This window comes from Eschscholzia californica, unplaced genomic scaffold, assembly GCF_041429995.1.
Source record: "Eschscholzia californica isolate CP2 unplaced genomic scaffold, dmEscCali1.0.p SCAF_6, whole genome shotgun sequence".
NCBI classification, from domain to species: domain Eukaryota; kingdom Viridiplantae; phylum Streptophyta; class Magnoliopsida; order Ranunculales; family Papaveraceae; genus Eschscholzia; species Eschscholzia californica.
The window spans coordinates 44,651,921-44,670,866 of record NW_028238483.1 but is presented as its reverse complement, the minus strand read 5'-3'; the positions used below and the strand labels follow the sequence as shown (position 1 = coordinate 44,670,866).

Sequence of the window (18,946 nt, the reverse complement as noted above, 5' to 3'; positions counted from 1 at the left end):
CAAGCATAGTTTCCCATCTGCTTCTTCAAAGGTTTCATCTTCTTTTTATCGAAATCTGAGGTGGGAAGACTAACACAAGAGCACCTCTATATACCAGCAAAGAGAATTGAAGCAACACCCAATTCACCATCTGATGGTACTTTTCACAAGAAATGAAGCTTAAACTAACCATTTTCTTCTCGCGTAGAAGAAGAGGATCTGAACGAGAATCTTTGGAAATGAAAAAAAATCCAGAAAAGATGGTGGTTTGGCTAAAAAAATGTACATGGAGTATAATCCTTGTGAGACAACTTTTAGGCCAAAACTTGGATTTTGTGCACCCATCAAACGTAGTTGGTAGGAAATTGATCAACTCAGACCATATACATGTAGTTATTAACTTATGTGAATACAGTCACATTTTAACCTAGTTACCCCAGGAGACGGAGGGAGCATAACTGCAAAATAAGTTTAAATCTCACTCAAATAGATGTTCTAAAAACACTCTGCATCAAAGTATTGTCCTCTCTCTCTTAAAACAGAAGACAAAACAACAACCGGCATTAATTCGGTATCTAAACATACATGCAAATCTTGGGCTGCACATGAGACCAAAATCAGCTAAGAGGAAGAAGACTTGAGCATCTTTTTGTAATCATGGAAATCACCAGGGAATGGTGCAATCTTGCCATCTGATACGGCCCACAGCTCCCCAACACTCCCAGATATCAGATGCTCATCGTGACTTACCTGCAAGTTGTCAACTCCATATTACAACTCCATAACCGATGAAACTTTACTCGACGTAAGTACCAACAAAACAAGACAGACAGAGGCAGAAAGAGATGCAGCATAATACCATTAGTACCCCTCCTTGAAAGAGAACAAGACCTTGGATTAGCGCCTCTACAGCATCTAAATCCTGCACGCATAAAAAACCAACAAACACATTCAATTGAGATCCAACCTGAAGTGGACGTTAGAGGCAAAACAAAGAACTTGTTACAAATGATTGAAGTACTCAAAAGCTTTCACTTATAACAACAATAAAAAGGGAAAGGTACTTGAACTATTTGAGAAATGTGAGACCCCTCAACTAGTTCCTAAAGCATCTCTTCATCAAAAGAATGCTTTGGTTATTATCAACCCTATATAGCATGACGAGGTAAACATATAGCATGACGAGGTACCATCTTTCTTCCACTAGTAACCCTATATAGCATGACGAGGTAAACATATCTGGTTGTCATCTCCATAAATAATGTGAAAATCAAATTTCTGGTTCAGAACTTATTAGACATACTTAGTTTAGATTTGACAGAGACAAGGGTAACCAAAAGGTTCTGAGTATGGAAACTACCCAACGGTATGTGAAAGAAAAATGCATTATAAAATTGTATGTTGACTTACAAGATGGTTGGACGGCTCGTCCAGCAGAATGATGTGTGGTTTTTTGAATGTTATCTTTGCAAAAGCAACTCTGCTCTTCTGACCACCTGAAATTTCATCAGCTCATTGTTGAAACAATTCAATCAACTTTCTTTACCACAAACACAATTTTCAAACCGTCTTCTCATTTTTGTTTTGTGGCTTTGAGGTAGATTTATTTAAAAGTTGAAATTGAGGAGTTGATTCAAGAAAAACCACATGAAATTGACCTTGTCAAGTACCAAAAAAAATGCTTCAACAATCAAGTGCCCAAGCAAAATAAATTATCTACATACACTAGCTTCCATTTATTGTTCCGGAAAGTACTCAATGTCAAGGTTTCTGCTTCCTAACTAACGAAAACCCTAAGAGCTCCAACCATTGTTAAAAATCTTTTCGGATAAAGTATATCTTGAAAAATTGTTCAAGACTTTCTTTGAAGATGAACTTTATAAGAGACAAACACCTGACAAAGTGTACATGGGTTGAAGAGCAAGATTGCCAGTAACACCAAAAGATCCCAAGTGAGACCGCAGCTTCTGTTCCGGCACTCCCTGCAAAGAAAATTATATACAACATTTGGTGAAGGTTGAAATGAAATAATTCCAAGCCTGACTATCCCAATCATCAACAACTTAAAACGCCGACTAGGAATTTTCCTGACATTTCATGCCTGACATCTCACGAGTCATGACTCAAAAAAAGTGGTTCCAAGGTTAAGAGGGATGGGTTCTAAAGATACCAAACAAGAAGCCTTTTGAAAAATTGAAACTAACATTCTTTTAAGCATTATGCATCAGTGAGAAGCTTCATTCTTCTTGGCAAGAAATGTCATCTAAAACTTGGTTGAAGTCCCCGCCTCCCCGTTATTGACCAATGATGAATTCACATCACTAACCGTACTCACAGATATGTTGGAGGGATCAGTTCTCGTAGGAGTCATCCTACGGAATCCGTTTTGGCAGTAGAGTCAAGTCTAGTCTGTCAAAAGGGTGTCCAGATTCCAACATGCCTTCCCAAGAGGCAAGAAATAACACCAAACCCTTTGCGTAAAAAATGTTAAAAAAAAATGGAATGCTATACAACAATATTTTTTTGAACGAGTAAAAGCAATTGAACTCACAGGAAAGCATTTCATCATGTATAGGAGGGGATTTGAAGTTAAATCAAGCCCGTCAACGTGGTGCTGACTAAACACAGCAATCCGAACCTGTAAAAACCGAACCACGAGACTTTCTATGAACTGTAGAACAATTACTAAATTGTGCAAAAATAAAAACAGTTGCTGAAGTATCCAAAATAAATATTAGCCTAGAGGAGACAACAAAATCATACCTTAGCTGAACGAAAAACAGTCCCAGAGCTTGGTTGAAGGTCCCCGGAGATCAATTTCAGAATAGTTGACTTTCCTATGCCATTTGGCCCGACCACTGGAAATCAATTTCAGACCAATAAAATTTTAAGAGAACCGATGGCAGGAATCACTAATGAAACTGTATCCAGTGTGCTACTAAATCTGAGGTATATCCCCAAAAGAAATGATAGGAGCATCCTTACTTGCAATGCGGCTATCAAGATCAATACCAAAATTTAAATTCTTAAACAATATGGGTCCACCGGGATAACCAAATGACGCGTCACTGCAATAGGGTATAAGATATTTTAGATAAAACTAATGTCCCTCGACCAAAGATGGATTAAAAAGTAACATACGCAGAGAAAACTTTTGGATGCTTGGAGGGAAGGTAGAAAAGAAAATGTAAACATATTAAACAAAAGCATCAACTCAAGGAGCACTGCGATCTGCAATAAGAGCTTTCACATAAAATAGGTAACAAATTTTATAGAAGGGTGTCATCAGTAATATGCCGGAGATAAAGAAAAGCATAGTTGATGATGTCACTTTGACAAATATTGAGAAGTTCAAACTTCAAAGGATATATCCATGTTGTGGAGAGCACATATGACATATCTCTAGATCTATTTTGTATTTTGCTGGAAAATCCTCTTCTAAATCTTGATCTAAGCAGTACCGACTCGGACTCGGCTCGGCCAAGATCCGAGTCAGGGTCCGAGCCAGCCCGAGTCAATATTCAGCTTCCTGTTTCATGAGTTTGCTGCTCATAGCTTCCCTGTTTCTTATGTTTAGTGTTTATTGCTCATAAGTAGTTACTCATGTATGTATATAATATGCTTAACATGACAATTCATAATATAATCAAGTTCAAACTTCAAAAATCAAAACTAAATAACCAGTAGAGTTAGGAACAACTAAAACTAGAACCAAAAACCGGCAGACTTACTAGACTACTACTCTATTGTAATAACTGAAGTCTAAAATTAAATAACTAGTTGACTATAATAACCTAGGAGGAACTATCCTAAACATCTACATCATCACCATCTTCTTCACCACTATCACCATAATAACCTAGGAGGTACAACTAAATTGCAACTTTTTATAGCTATATAATATGTTTATCCTTTAAGCAATTATTACTAATTAGGTAGGAAATAGAATGTCAAAAATACAATTCATATTCGACAAATAAAGGGAAAAACAATCATACCCGAATCAGACCTGAGTCTCGAGTCACCCGAGTCACTTGAGCTAACCCTAGACTTGGGAACTCGGTGTATGTCCGAGTCCGGTCCGAGTCCGGGCCGAGTCCCGAGTCACTCGGCTGTCTCGAACGAGTCGTACTGCTTAGATCTTGATGGAATTCAAATTACTCTTTTTCACCTTATTTTTGTTGAAACATTTTGTTATCAAATTATTTGCATTGCATATACTAGTCAAATTACAATAAATTGCAGGAGATTGGATTGGATTATGAAACCATGGCACAATTGGCAAAAAAATTGATACACACAAACTCCACCAATGGAACTGCAAGACAAACCTGAAACTTATTATGGGAGGACCTGGTCTGTCATCCGGCGTTGGGAAATCAAACTTGTAGCTGCAAGCAGAAAAATGAAGTTACAAAGCGGTGCATATAATGGAAACCAGCAATGAAGTATCTTCAACAAATGAAGCAATGGACTTATTCGATCCACATTGAATGCAAGGAAATGCTCTTTACTCGGGGTCATTTATGATTTCATCAACATGGCCCATCCGCTCCACTGCCTGCATAAAGAACATGCAGTTATAAGAATAAATTATTCGGAACAAAACTGTCTATGTATGAATAAAACCAACGTAAATATAAACAGAGATAGAACAAAGAAATAAAGTATATAATATGTCAGTTCTATATAAAACTTAGTTGGTGTGCAATGCTTAATAGTTACCTTTATTCTTGACTGAACAAGTGATGCACGTTTCGCGTTATACCGAAATTTATCAATGAAAGCCTGCAGAGTGAGTTTAAAAAATAAGTAATACAAGGAAACAAAGAAGCTGATAAGAAACTCCCCCTCGTCCCTTTTCCCTTTCATATTAATTCAAATTATTTAAAAAAAATAATGATAACAAAATTGCTATAGAACACAGCGGAGTTGATATATAACTCGAAGAATCGAACAGAAAATGAAGCATAAAAGTAAAAGAGATAAACTAATGCAACCAAGATTATTATTGATCAAAAGATGAACCTAAAGGGAAAAAAACTCCTCATAGTTACATAGGAATTGGCTGACCTAGGGTTTCCAAATTGGAACCCAAACGGTAACTCTACTTAACTTCTATATCCTAATATAACTCAAACTTGATTTGCAAGTTTTCTAAATTATAGAAATACCAAAGACAGAAATCCTAAACTAAGACTTGGTTGCTAACTACTTAATCAGAGCTTGGTGTGTTGGTGCTGGTTGTCAGGTGATGGTCATTCATAGACTTCATAGTAGAGATGGCCATGACACACATGTGGATCTAACAGTCCAACTGAGATGTGATACTCCAATACTACTAAAATATAGAAGTACGGGAGAAATTGCTTCTCATGCAAAAGTAAAAGAGACAAAGACTTGGTGGTGAAAGCCTGATATCAATGTGTAAATAATACTTGAATAGCAAGCATCTATCCTATGTAAAACATATGAAATGAAAGTAGGTAATATTCTACTTTTGTTTATTTATTAACTCAGCGAAAACAGACCTGCATATGAGCTTTTGCTTTTTCACTAGAATCAATAGCCTTCTGCTGGTTCTTAAGCTGTTCCTCACGTGTCCTCTCGAACGTATCATAGTCCCCTTTGTAGGCAGTTAGTTTTTTCCCTTGTAAATGTAGAACATCTGTCACCACCTGAATGAAGTCACATTATCATATTAGTTATGGAAGACTAAAATTTATACAGCACAATCGCCAAAAAAAATATTCAGAAGTGAGTAAAAAAACAATACTGTGTTTAGAAACTCTCTAGCATGAGAGACAACTATGAATGTCTTCGGCCACTTCACAAGGTAGGTTTCCAACCATAGAACAGCATGAAGATCAAGATGGTTCTGTCAGAGAAAACAATCAAAATGTATTAGCTTGGAGCTTCATATTAACCTGATGGTATATTTCATGCAGAGCATACCGTAGGTTCATCAAGCAGTAACAGATCAGGCTGTATAAAAAGTGCACGTGCAAGAGCAATTCGCATCCTCCATCCTCCAGAAAAGGTACTTGTTGGCCTCCGCTGCATATCTGTAGTGAAACTCAGACCCTGAAATTCATTTTAAGAAAAGTTACATATGATCGGAGCCACATACAAGTCAAAATGTCCATATACCAGAAGAAGCCTGTTGAATTAAACATGGAAAAAATCAAAAAGGAAAATAAACAGCAGGAATACCCAACTGTTTTCCCTTTCAATCAGTTAGAATTAACCAAGAGTTCAAGAAACATATAGAGATCTAGCTATTTTGTTGAATGGTCATGGTAGATTAGCTCTAAGTTGTCATGATTGTGAGTAACTAGCAAATAGGCTCAGGCAACACAAAAGATCCCGACTTTTTAAATGACCGAGTAACTAGGGAAACTTTTAAGGACACCGAAATTTGACTTGGGGGAAAAAAATAATAATGAATCATTTGTCAAATTCCCCAACTATGGTAAAAGCGAGAGAACTAACCGCAAGAATGGAAGCTGCCCTTGACTCGGCTGAATCTGCGTCAATGAACTCAAGCCTTTTATATATATGTTCAAGCTTTTGTGACAGGGTATCTTTGTCAATTGCAGCATTGGACTTTTCAGTAGCATCATCGAGCTCCATCTCCCTCTTTATTAGAGGATAATATTATCAGAAAAATTGGCATTTGATGAAATGGAAAAGTCCAACCAGAATCATTAGCAAAACAAATGACAAGACAGTAACCAAAGCACATGTTTAACTTGAACATAAGCATTAAAACGATTCATTTGAACCTGAAGTGTAAGGAGATGAGCTTCTTCTTGCAATAGCTGTGTTCTCTCAAAATCGGCGTTAAGGACACATTGCAAAGCTGTTGTATTATCACCAACAACTTCTTGCTCAACATGTAATATCTGGCAGTTTTTGGGAATACCATCAATAGCATGCATAGCCATATACCTGAGGAAAGTTGTTTTCCCAGTACCATTTCTGCCAACCAGGCCTGTGTAACGAAGACCGAGATTAGATTAGGATAAATAGTGTAAGGGTTCGAACTGGTAAACAAAAAGTAACAGAATCATCTTTGAGCACTGCAGTGAAGTTACTACCATAATGCCTTCCAAAAGAAAGGGTGAGTGATCCATCCTGAATGAGTTCACGACCACCAATGGAAATACTGAAGTTCTCCATATGGATATCTTTGACATTGCTGCCACCCTCACTGTTATCATGGTTTACAGATACAACAGGCATCCCGGCTTTAGCTGCTTCCATCTCTGCTAGATGCATTTGATATTGTGCCTGTGTTGATCATTTGATGTAATAATTCATTCATAGCATTAGCATCATTAGCATCAGATGAGTGAATATTATTAGTTAAGAGTGTTGTTGTTGTTACCTCTCTTTGGCGCTCGTCTTTCCTCTTTCTTCTTTCAAGTTTAGCCTTGTCACGTTCAGTCAAAATAGGACCTTCCAGCAGCACTTCTGGTTGTTTTTTGGGAGCTTCCTCCTCATCCATTCCATCAAACATCCGCAAGGGTGTTGCAAGACTCCGGACAGCTAATTTAGGTTTCACCAAACCATGCTTTCCAAATTTTTCAGATAGTTTGACACAAACCTACAAAATGAATAGTCATTTTAACATCATCTAAGTGAAGACTGAGTTTTGCGGTTAAGAAATTATAGCTCCGTAATCAATCAATCAGAAATGGAATTGAATTTTTCATCTTTTTCAAAACTGTAGTAAGAAAGTTAGTACCTGTCGGCCCTCAGAATCGTCGGAAACGCAGCCGGAATCAAGGAGTAAGTCTCCAATAGCATCATAAGCGCCTTGTCCTTGAAGACCAAAATCGAAATCTTCATCAGCGAGAACATTGATGATGTAATCCATGATAGGTTTATCAACATCTTCAGCTCTTTGACCTAGTACATCATAAACAACTGAACTTGCACCTACTTCCACCACCATCCTTCCTGACTCACTCACTCACTCCTCGCAGAGACAGATTCAGTACCTCCTCCTACTAGTTCGCCGCTCTTCTCTTCTCTTTCCCTTCCCCTTCCTGAAAGAGACGAATGGAGAAACCCAAGATTGAATCGAGTTGGGAAGGAGGGCGTTTCCTTCTTCACGGTAATTTTAGCCCGTCACGACCCGACTTGTAGCCCGGCACGACCCGTCTAAATAAGAGAGAAGAAGATACTGCTAGTATTATATGTGAAACAGTTTAACAAAAAAAAACTACCCTGAAACAAAAGGCACAGTGCCACGAATAGTACTTTCAACAAACAAACAAACAAAAAGTTGGGCATCCCCTTATACCCAAAACCCCTTAAAAATGAATACCTTGTCACATTGAGTGTTATATAGTTATTTAACTTTTTTTTTTTTTGTTGAAAGAATATAGTTATTTAACTTTTTTTTTTTTTTTTGTTAAGGATATATATAGTTATTTAACTTGTTATTTCATTACTACATCAGAGAAAACAATATGCTTACCTATCTTGTAGTAACATAATTTTCAGCGGGAGAAAAGTGACTAGTGGTTCCTGTAGCATTTGTTCAAAAATGTATAGTGTTTCATCTAATTTCAGGAAGATAAATGCAACAAAAAGTATACTCAACCCACCTCCAGGGAGTCCCACTTGAACCGCATGTGAGAGAACCCCTTGTTTCTCTCTCTTCTCACATGTCCAGTCACGTGGAGAAAGAAACACTTGTTTCTCTCACATGCGGTTCAAGTGGGAGTCCCAAGAGGCGGGTTGTGTAGCCTTATTGTAGACGTTTTACCATCATACCCACATCAAATGCTACAGGAGAAACTTAAATGGAAGATATTACCTATCATGTATTTCTTCTAAAATTTCTTAATGCTCGGCTGCTCGCATGGATAAAAATAGGTCTACCCCTTGACATTCTCATCATGTTTGTAGCATGAAATGGTACAATACATTTCTACAATAATAATAGTACTGTCTTTGCAGTATATATAAACTACTAGTATTTTTTTTTAAAAAAATTAACATTATCTACTATGCCCTTTTTTGACAATCTTCTCAACTGGTTGGCCTTCAAATAAGCACGAATAGCAAATGCTTCTTCTCAATAATCGTAATATTTCTGCTTTTTAATGAAGTCCCTCTCTTTTTTTTACCTTCTCTCCACATCCCCTGAGATTATAGAGATGTTTTGGCTTTCAAAGACATATTGGCTGACCGCGATAATTGGAATAACTGCAGATAGCAAGATCTCCATTGCACTATGCAGTGGATCATGGCTACCTCGACATTGTGGAGTGTTGGGTTTTCCTCCTAGTGGGGAAACCTAGTTGGGTTTGGATTAGGAAACCAAACCCGGACCTGAGTCGAGTTTCTTTGGGTCGGTTACTTATGACGGTGGAATTAGGATTAAGGGGGAGTCTATAAATACTACCTTAACCTAATTTAGATGTGTGTGAGGAGCACCAAAGGGGGCAACATAATTAGAAACGCACAAGAGAAGAAGGGAGAGAAGGAGGTTGCCGAGAAGAGCGGGGCAGAACTTTTTCAGCACGCGCAGTCTTCGTTGTTCGGAAAATCCGACGGTGAGTTCTTCTCCGATTGAGCTGAAATTTGGCAGAACTGTTCTTGACATATTTATCTAGTATTTGTACGGAGGGATCGTTGATTGGTCGCCGGAATCCTAGTGAATTTAGGGTCGTTTTGGGCAGCAGATTTCTGGACTGTTTTGTTCTTTCTTGTGAGGGTTTCTCCGTGTTTGAGATTGATTCTTTTGGGAAGGGTCTGAGTCTCGGTTGGACGTAGTCTGTAACTACTTTGCTGTCATAGTTGATTTGGTTGGACTACGAGTCCCGTGGTTTTTACTTCTCACGTTGAGGAGGTTTTCCACGTTAAAAATTGTTGTCTTATTTACTTTCAGTTCTTTGTTTATTGCTCCCACATATTCTTCTATATTATCCTCGTAACTAACACAAAGGGAAAAACTCTTGTTTCCGCTGCGCCTAAGTGCCCGTTTTTCCCAACATGGAGCAGAGCTTCTACTTAACAAAAAAGAAGATGTTAATGCTTGGGTAACATAAAATAGGAGTTAATTCCGTCTCTCTCGTTTGATTGCTGTTGCTACCTTTAAAATCATTGCAGAAGTGTTCCCATCACTGTCTTCTTATCTCCATGCCAAAGCCTCTCCCATCTGACATATTTGAAGACAACAAAACTCCACCTTATGCGGCTATGTGTGACAGAGAGAATGTAAATTGATGATCTTAACCTTTTATTTCTCTTTCATAGGGTAAATTGAGGGAATAAGTATGCACAGGAAAGGGTAAAGTAGTTCCAAATGGGACCAGTCTTCCACTATTATATGTATAGTTCTGATTTGGTAGCTATAACTTGTAGAATTGTCCAATATGCCACTTTATCATGAATGGTAAATCTATGCATTTATTTTATGTAAGAGTAGGTGACTGAATCCAAGTTGGGTTGGATAAAATAAATAAATAAGGGTTTTATCCATTTTGATTATGTGAAACTTGAGGGTTACCTTTCATTGTAACCTTCAAATATCAAGAAGTTCTTTGACAAAAACTCAAAAAGAAGAAACAAAGAGAAAGAATCGACACACACACACACACGGGATCCTTTTGGCTTAAATTGCCACTCTCATCGGCTGACACTACAATGGACCCTTGGGTGGAGGAGCCATGAACTTGATTTTGCCACTACAAGTCTTGGGTTTCAGGCATCGCGGGTTTCATTCTCGTTTCAAGTAAATATGTTGATTAATACAAAGAAATTGAAATATCAAAATAGAAGGGGGCCAAAATTTGTTTTTTTTAAGTAGAGGGGGTACACAGGATAACAAGTATCAACTCCGCCTGTAAGATGGGCCAAAATTTTGTTTTAAGTGGAGGGGTACAAAGGATAACAAGTATCGACACCCCCAGTATTTAATAAGAATAATGCGTAGTTGCTCTTATGGGTGCTATTTGTTGGATCAAGTTCAATTGCTGCTAAATAATTCTCCTCCGCTGCTTCAATATCTCTCTTTTGATCCACCATGAATGTTGCATACCTGCTCAGTGCCTCTGCATCCCGAGGCTCCATTTGGATCGCTAATTCGAACATTTCTTCTGCTCTGTTTTTTCAGAATCAAAAGAGAGACAGAGATTATACTTATTTAGTTATCCAATTAATGGGAAAGGGGTTGTATATTTTGTATACCAATAGATAAATAGATAGATAACCAAACCTACCTGTCATAGTCTTTCATGTTGAGATACAAAAATTGTGCATAATTAGAAAGGATCATTGAATTATTGGGATTCTCAAGTATTAAACGCTCGTAATAACTTGTCGTCTTATCAAAATCTTCTGCATTTCTCAACAACTTAACCGGCGGTGGTGGCGGTTTCAACTCCTCCTCCTCCTGGCATAGGCCTCCATAGTCTTGAGCAGCAGATAGGGGGAAGTTAAAGACGATGAAGTCAGCTAGCAGAATCAAAATTGACATGAATATATTTAGGTGGCAAATTTTATCGAAAAGTAGAACCAACGAATGGCTCATCATCATCTGTCTTGAATGATTATTATTAGTTGAATCTTGTTGTTGTTGTTGTTGGATGATGTAATTGAGTAGGTGGTCTATCATGACAGTGAAGGAGGAGATGGACTTCACAATAGATGAATGCAAAGATAATGGGTAAATATGAGGTTGTTGTTGTTGGTGTGATGTTAATTTCATCCTCGTCATCTCATTAATAGTACTTTTGGATCTGTTTTCCCAAGACATCATCAGATAATTCGTTGGAAGTGAATTTTGTAAAAGAAGGTTCTTGGTAGTTGTTTCATTCTTTCTACTCTCAACGAAAACCCTAAGGCTTTCACGAAATGCCTCGTCATTTCCATTGAATCTGCTGAAAATCGGAAATAGTTTCTTTTTTCGAAATCCAGTGGTGGTGGTGGTATTGGAAGAAGACAGATATGATAATAATCTAGGATTTGGTGATTGGAAAGGAGAAGACCTCAACAGAAGAAGAGAATTTGCCATGGAAGAAGACATGACGATGATGATGATGATGATCCAAATAGAGAGTGTAAAGAAAATGTGGAGTAGAAATAGAGAGAGAGAGAGAGAGAGAGAGAGAGAGAGAGAGAGAGAGAGAGAGAGGTATGTTCGTGTGTGTACGGAGGAGAAGAAGAAAATTCCGGAGAGAGAGAGAGAGAAAAAAATGGGAACGTTTGATTAGGAGAGGGGAGAAGAGAAGAAACGCCCCCACCCGCAAAAAGGGGTGATCGTTAAGATGCTGGTTCAAAATGGAGTGAGAACTCACTAACCGATCCAACTCAATTGCCTAATGCCACCTATAGGCTATAGTGTCACATAATAACGAAGATGAAGTGATTTTTTTTCTCTTTTTTACATATCCCATCAAAGACTCAAACTCTAAGGTCATGTTTGGCGCGCGAGAATGGAATGTGATTCCCAGGTATCACATCCCAGTAACGTGATTCCTGAAAATCAAATTACTGTAGTTCGATGTTTGGTTTAACCAGGAATGAGAATTTGATTCCTGACATATTCCTAATTAGGTGTTTGGTTCGCATAGGAATAGGAATGTAAATATACATGATCAACACTGATTGTGCACTAAAGCTAGGTGGATGCGGGGTACGGAACTATTATTCGAGATTCAGAGGGGATTGTTGTTAGGGCAGCCACTAGCCAGGTTGATCGACATACTATCTTTATACATGAATTGCAAGGTGTTGAGTTGAGATAGGAACTAGCAATCAGTGTCAGACTGCAAGAAGTTGATTTTGGTCTCGATTCAATGAACATCAAGTTACTTCTTGCAAAATCACATCAGAAATTACCATGGAGGGCGAGGCGATTATGGACGAAAGTCCAAAAGCCAATTTCGGAACTTTTGGGGTTTTCATGTCTATAGAGACTCTAATCAAACTGCTGATAACTTGTCAAAGATGAAATTCAGACGGGGTGTTAATTACCTGAATATTAGTCAATTGGTGGTGAAATTAGTCAACATTGTTAATGCCGACTCTAGAGGAACGGTGAGAATGAAGAAAGGGCGGGACTAATGAAATAATGTAATTTTGAATTTTTTAGAATTTTTGACTCCTTCTTCCATTGTACTCGATTCGAGCTTCTCCCGCTTATCATTATCAAAAAAAAAGTGTGACCAGCATTTTAGTTCAACGGACACAAAGGGAAAACAAAAACGAGGGAATACATATGCAAGTGAACTCAGAAGATGTCTTTAGAGATGTGTTTTAAGAGGTTATAACCTAATTTCTACAAATTCTTTGGCACTTCTCCCCTAGGTGCCTCTGATCTGAAGGCACCCTTCCATTTGTTGTTGATGAGTCTAAAGGGGGGGACGAGGAATGGTCTTAAATAATGGATCCCAAATATTAACCAATGGACCGCCCCCTTCCATTAGCTGGGGTGGGATATACTACTTGTAATCAATTAATCAGTGAATACTTTTCTTTGGAATCCAATCAGTGAATACTTGGATTGAAATAATAATAATAATAATAATAATAATAATAATAATAGGGGCGGAGTCTGTGTTTTGTGTTTGAGTCATATGTGTTGTTGGTCTCTCTTTATAGGAGGAGGGACTAGGGAGGGACGGAGGGGGATCAGAACTACTCCTAGTAATCTTTCTTCACCAATCAGGGATGGATGGGACCCCAGGGTTATATCTGTCAAGAGAATGAATATTATTTGAGGAGGGAAGTTCATAACAAACAAACAAACAAAATGAAACGAACACGTGAGGGACGGCACGTATTAACTGTAATGATGTTTCTTCCTTCCACCACTCGACTGACTCAACCGGCCGATATTCTCAGAAGAAAAAGCAAATCAATTAAGATGATTCTCTCTTTCTCTCTCTACAGAATAATAGAAGACTCTTTCTCTCTCTATATCTCTCTCTCTCTCTCTCTTTGCTTGCTTTTGGGGATAAATACCATCTCATCATCTTCTTCCTCTCAAGGCATTAAAATCACAACTCTTTCCTCCAATCAATCACAACTCTCCGCTCCTTATACATTTCTTTTCTACTCTACGAGCAGATGATCATTTCTTTCTTACTTTCTTGCTTGCTTTGAAATCCATCGGAACAAGCTGCTGGTTCACCATCTACAACACTAGTGTTCTGGTTGACTAGAGTACTGATTCAGATCGAGAAATTAAGGTAATTTCTTCTTCTTCTTCTCTTTTATCTTCATTATATATATATATATATATATATATATATATATATATATATATATATATATATTCTCTACACCCATCATACCCGGCCGATTGTTAAAAAAAGAAAGAAATTTAGCTCAATTTTAATTCCTTTTTCTTCTTCGCAAGTTAGTAATTAGTTACTCATATGGAGTATTAATCTTGATGATCAACTACTAACTGGTCTTCCTTACTTAACCAGATAGATAGATAGATAGATAGATCTCAACAACCGCAACACCAAGATAGGAGCTATATATGGCCTCTCCCTTATCTTCATCCTCCCCCACTTTTAAGACTACTACTACTACTAGTAATAATGGTGGTGCGATGACGATGATGAATAAAAGGGGAATGTGCTGGTCGGCGTTAAGAAGCAGTTCTGGGTTGGTTCGCTGGGCTGTTAGAAGGAGAGTCACTTTCATGGGTAGACATACCAACAACACAAAACCATCACCATTAACCGACCATCATCATCAGTCAACAGTATTAGGAGTCAAACAACCAGATCATCAAGAAGAAGAAGAAGCAGAATCATTAATATTATCAGCAGCAGAGAGGAAAAAAATTAGCAGCAGCACCACCATGGATATTCATGATCAGGAGATGGAAGAACATCAACCTGATCAGGTAGAAGAGAACATCAAGACTAGTCGTCTTCAAAGGAGTTGTCGTCTTGGCAAGAGAAAACGACCTACTACTACAACTGATCAGGTGATTAGGTCGACCAGCAGGAAGCAGCAGCTACTAGTAGGAGGAGGAGGAGGAGGGGTGATGATCAAGTACAGTAGAAAGGAGGAGAAGAAATCAATGAAGAAGAAGAAGAAGAAGAAGGCTGATGATAAGACTTTTTTGGATAGAGAGGAGGAGAAAAAGAAGAAGAAGAAGAAGAAGAAAAGGGGGGTATTAACGACGAGTAATAACAACTCATTATCATACGACAGATGGTCTCGGGAGAGGTATGAAACTGCTGAAGTTAAAATGTTGGAAATAATGAAGGAGAAAGATGCTGTGTTTGGGAAGCCTATTCTACGTAGGTTTCTTAGAGAAGAAGCAAGAAAACACATTGGAGACACTGGCCTTCTCGATCATCTACTGAAGCATATGGCCGGAAAAGTTGCTCCGGACGGTTTGAAAAGGTTCCGTCGTCGTCACAACTCTGAAGGACAGATGGAGTATTGGTTGGAGGATGCTGACTTAGTCAACATCAGGAAAGAAGCTGGAGTCAATGATCCTTACTGGACCCCACCACCCGGATGGATGCCTGGAGATAACCCTCTCCTCTCATCAGTCTCACCTAGGGATCTCCAATTCCTCAAAGATGATTTGTTGTCCCAACTTAAGACACATGTTAATCAGGTCCTCCTCATGCAGCAGAATCAGCAGCAGCAGTTTCTCCTCCTTCAAGGAGGCGACGGTAGTGGTGGTTCTCATGATGCTAATAATAGACAACAATTATCACTACCAGCAAATGTGACTACTACTACTACTAGTACACCACCACCACCAGTGCTAGCATTAGTAGCACAAGAAGAACCACCACCACCACCACTTGCTCACAACACAGAGGAGGAATCCCAAATCACAACTACAACAACAACTACTATCACTTCTACTACTTCAAGATCGGTAGTAGTGGTTCAACAAAATCATCATCCAGTAAAAGAAATTTATGACAATTTGGTGAAGAAAAAATCACAACTGGAGCAGCAGCTCCACCAAATTTCAAATTCTCTCAACACCATTCAGGTAATCAATCTACACGTGTTATTGATCATTGATTTATTTTTTCAGATATGTGGGGTGGGGTCCATATGGTAATTTGTTCTTATTTTAAAAAGGAAGGCTTTAACTTTTTAGTAAGTAGAGAATGTTGACACGTCAGTGTGCTTGTTCAAAATAATAGTAATTCAAAATTTTTATTTTATGATGATGATGGAGTTGGATAGTATTTTAATTACATGATGTACATATGCATGATGGGGTTATAATGTATGCAGGAAGAGGTGGAGAAGCTAACAAAAACAACATCATCATCATCATCTAAAAGAGGAGGAGGAGGAGGAGAAGGAGATGGTAGAAAAAAGCAGGAGGAGGGTGGTGAAAAAGAAGAGAGAGAAGGAAATGATTTGCATAAAAAAGGAGAAACAAGTAGTAGTAGGGTAGAAACAGGAGGAGGAGGAGTAGTACAATTAGGAGGAGGAAAGTGGGGGGAAACAAAAGAAGAGAAGAGAGAGAGGCTGAGGAGTGGGTTCAGAATCTGCAAACCACAGGGAACGTTCCTGTGGCCAAACATGGTAGCCGCAAACACTAATAGTACTGGTGGGTCCGTAAGCAACAGCAACAGTAGTAGCAACCTGATGATGATGAAGAAGATGTTTTCTCCTCCTCCTAATTTTAATAATAACCAAATTAATCCCCAAATTAATCTTCTTCATCAGCATACTATGGATGGGGTGGTCCCCACACCTCCATCTGTATCATCATCATCCAGCATGCCATTATTATTACCACATTTTCTGCAGCAGCAGCAGCCAACAACATCCTCACCCCCACCTGTTAAACCCTTAGCTGAGAGACGTAGTGTTGCTGGCCTTATTACAACAGCTAGAAAATCAGCTGAGGAAGGAGGAGGAGGAGATATGTGTGGGACCCCCACCTCCTCCTCCACCTCTTCTTACTACTACTCCAGCAGACAGCAACCATCTGCTGCACCTCATCAGCAGCAGCAGCAGCAGCAGCCCACTACTCTCCTTCTCTTCCCCACTACTAGTACAACAACTACTACTACTGATGTATGTACCCCATCTCTCTCTCTCTATCTCTCATGAATTAATGTTTAACAATTAGTAATTGAGATTCTTATGTTGTTTGTTTTATGGACACACAGGGACCCACAAAAGAATTGGAGGGGATTGCTGCTCCATCTACTACCACTTGTAGTACAAGAGGAGGAGGAGGAACAACAAAAAGTAGTACTACTGGTACAACATTAAACAGCAAAAGAGAAGATCATCATCAAGCTGCTGGGGTGATGATCCATCAGTACTATCAGAGGAAGCAAAAACAGCTTAGTAATAGTAGACTTGAAGCACAAGAAGATCATAATATGTCCTTCCACTCAATCATCAACAGGGAAAGAAGAACCACAACATGATGATCATGACTTCATGATGTTTGTTTTCTCAATGGGTAGGTAATTAATCTTCTAGCTTTATAGTCTATATTAACTAGTACTAGCAGTAGTAGTATACTCCTAAGGAATGGAAATTTATGCACCCCACCATTTTGATAAATATATATATATATATATGGAGAGAGAGAGAGAGAGAGAGAGAGGGGATCTCTTCATCTTTCTATATTTCTTTCCTTTTTTATGTAAAAGAAACATGCATGCATGCATGGTACTGTAGGCCGGCATTTACAAGTAAGTGGTCTCTCTCTCCTCAACCTAGCTTTAATTGTGGCTGCTTTTTGGTTTCTTTCTTTTCCCCTAACTTAGTCTCTGTGTATCTGAGAAAAAAGAAAACAAGAGCTAGCTAGCCTGTGGGTAGGGGCATCAGAGAGAGATAGAGGGTTTGTGGTTTTTTGGGTCAAGAAGTAAGACTGAAAGAGGAGTCATGTATTAAGCTGCTGCTGCTGATATTAGTACTAACTACAGTAGTATATATCAATCAATGCAAAATTACTATATATAGAGTACATAATCATTACTCATTACTTCTTCAAAAACTCTATTTATCCCTCTATTTACTTCTTAGTATTATAATCTTACTATCTATTTGTTTAACTATCACATTAATTGAGATATTACTAACTAGACTAGTTGTTCTTTTCTCCTGTAAAAAAGTGACTTGATCAAAATGAAAAAGCAAAAATGAAGAGGGGAAACAGAAAACAAACAGAAAAAGCAAATAGGTCGTCGTCGTCCTTGGTTGTTCTTTCCCCAAATAGATAGATAGTTGCAGATTTGCAGTAGACAGGATCCCTGTTGTCTGTCTGTGTTACTTTCATCTCTTAATTGGCTGAATCTCTTCTATTAAGCAAGTCTTAAGTGTGTAAGAATATGTAAGTCATTAAATGAGCCTGCTCATCTCTACTTCTCACTCTCTTTCTTTTTCAGACCAATCTCATTTTGACTTCGAGCTAAACAAAAACAAGATATGGAGAAATTTCAAAATATAATCACAAGATGGGTAAGAAAAAACATATTACACTAAATTGGCAGCTAGGGTAATTGAGAGTATAAATGTAAGGCCCAAAATATAGTAAATTCAGAACTAATGTTAGGAGTAGTAGCAAAAAAAATCTATATAAAGAGGGATATACAAGGAATACAAGATTATCACTAAATACCTTCAAAGATTCTTACTATGTGGTACTCTAAACAAGTCCCATCGGTTCTGTCTCACGAATTGAACATCGGACTAGACCGGAGGTTCAATTTGGGGCGAAGATCTAAGAAACACCGATGGGAAAGGCTCTTAGTTAGTGTGGTGTCCGAGCCTAAGTCATCAACAGCTAAGGGCACTAGAGCTGAAGCGGGACACCCAATATTGTCCAAGTCAGTTAGAGAGGCAAGCGAGTCAAGCAAAACTGTGCGAGACGGCAATATCGTCTCAACTGAAGGAGAGGGTGGAGTCAGTCCGAGAGTAAGGGCAAATTCGACGAATCTTTAAAGCTTAAGAGGTCCGTGGAGGTGGAAGAAACATA

At 38.4% G+C, this 18,946-nt stretch overlaps 3 protein-coding genes across 9 annotated transcripts; 1 reads left to right on the top strand and 2 right to left on the bottom strand.

Moving 5' to 3' along the window:
- Positions 1-291: 291 nt before the first annotated feature.
- Positions 292-8,322, bottom strand: ABCF3 (general control non-repressible 3). 2 transcript variants are annotated; one of them, XR_015227148.1, is made up of 19 exons: positions 7,730-8,317; positions 7,370-7,588; positions 7,080-7,272; positions 6,765-6,973; positions 6,472-6,618; positions 5,935-6,063; positions 5,756-5,857; positions 5,511-5,657; positions 4,705-4,767; positions 4,494-4,540; positions 4,311-4,370; positions 2,965-3,047; positions 2,743-2,837; positions 2,531-2,617; positions 1,874-1,961; positions 1,390-1,475; positions 839-901; positions 462-729; positions 292-352 (listed from the first exon to the last, which is right to left on the bottom strand). XR_015227148.1 is itself a non-coding variant. In XM_086645057.1 (18 exons), exons 1-18 carry the CDS (start codon positions 7,937-7,939, stop codon positions 601-603), a joined length of 2,157 nt encoding a protein of 718 aa, XP_086501183.1. In that variant the 5' UTR covers positions 7,940-8,322; the 3' UTR covers positions 292-600. The 2 variants fall into 2 exon arrangements, 1 of the variants encoding a protein (XP_086501183.1); XM_086645057.1 differs by having other exon boundaries at positions 292-729; positions 7,730-8,322.
- Positions 8,323-10,071: 1,749 nt separating this feature from the next.
- LOC147535528 (uncharacterized) lies at positions 10,072-12,327 on the bottom strand. 2 transcript variants are annotated; one of them, XM_086648535.1, is made up of 3 exons: positions 11,220-12,327; positions 11,039-11,101; positions 10,072-10,156 (listed from the first exon to the last, which is right to left on the bottom strand). In XM_086648535.1, the coding sequence occupies exons 1-3, from the start codon at positions 12,023-12,025 to the stop codon at positions 10,099-10,101; spliced, it is 927 nt and encodes a 308-aa protein (XP_086504661.1). In that variant the 5' UTR covers positions 12,026-12,327; the 3' UTR covers positions 10,072-10,098. The 2 variants fall into 2 exon arrangements, with proteins under 2 accessions (XP_086504661.1, XP_086504659.1); XM_086648533.1 differs by lacking the exon at positions 10,072-10,156 and having other exon boundaries at positions 10,468-11,101.
- Positions 12,328-13,755: 1,428 nt separating this feature from the next.
- LOC147535527 (uncharacterized) lies at positions 13,756-18,175 on the top strand. Of its 5 annotated transcripts, none has more exons than XM_086645051.1 (4): positions 13,756-14,192; positions 14,436-15,982; positions 16,234-17,028; positions 17,124-17,683. In XM_086645051.1, the coding sequence occupies exons 2-4, from the start codon at positions 14,492-14,494 to the stop codon at positions 17,388-17,390; spliced, it is 2,553 nt and encodes an 850-aa protein (XP_086501177.1). In that variant the 5' UTR covers positions 13,756-14,192; positions 14,436-14,491; the 3' UTR covers positions 17,391-17,683. The 5 variants fall into 5 exon arrangements, with proteins under 5 accessions (XP_086501177.1, XP_086501179.1, XP_086501176.1 ...); XM_086645053.1 differs by lacking the exon at positions 17,124-17,683 and adding an exon at positions 17,864-18,175 and having other exon boundaries at positions 13,831-14,192; positions 14,440-15,982; positions 16,234-16,944; XM_086645050.1 differs by having other exon boundaries at positions 13,831-14,192; positions 14,440-15,982.
- The last annotated feature ends 771 nt before the right edge of the window (positions 18,176-18,946 follow it).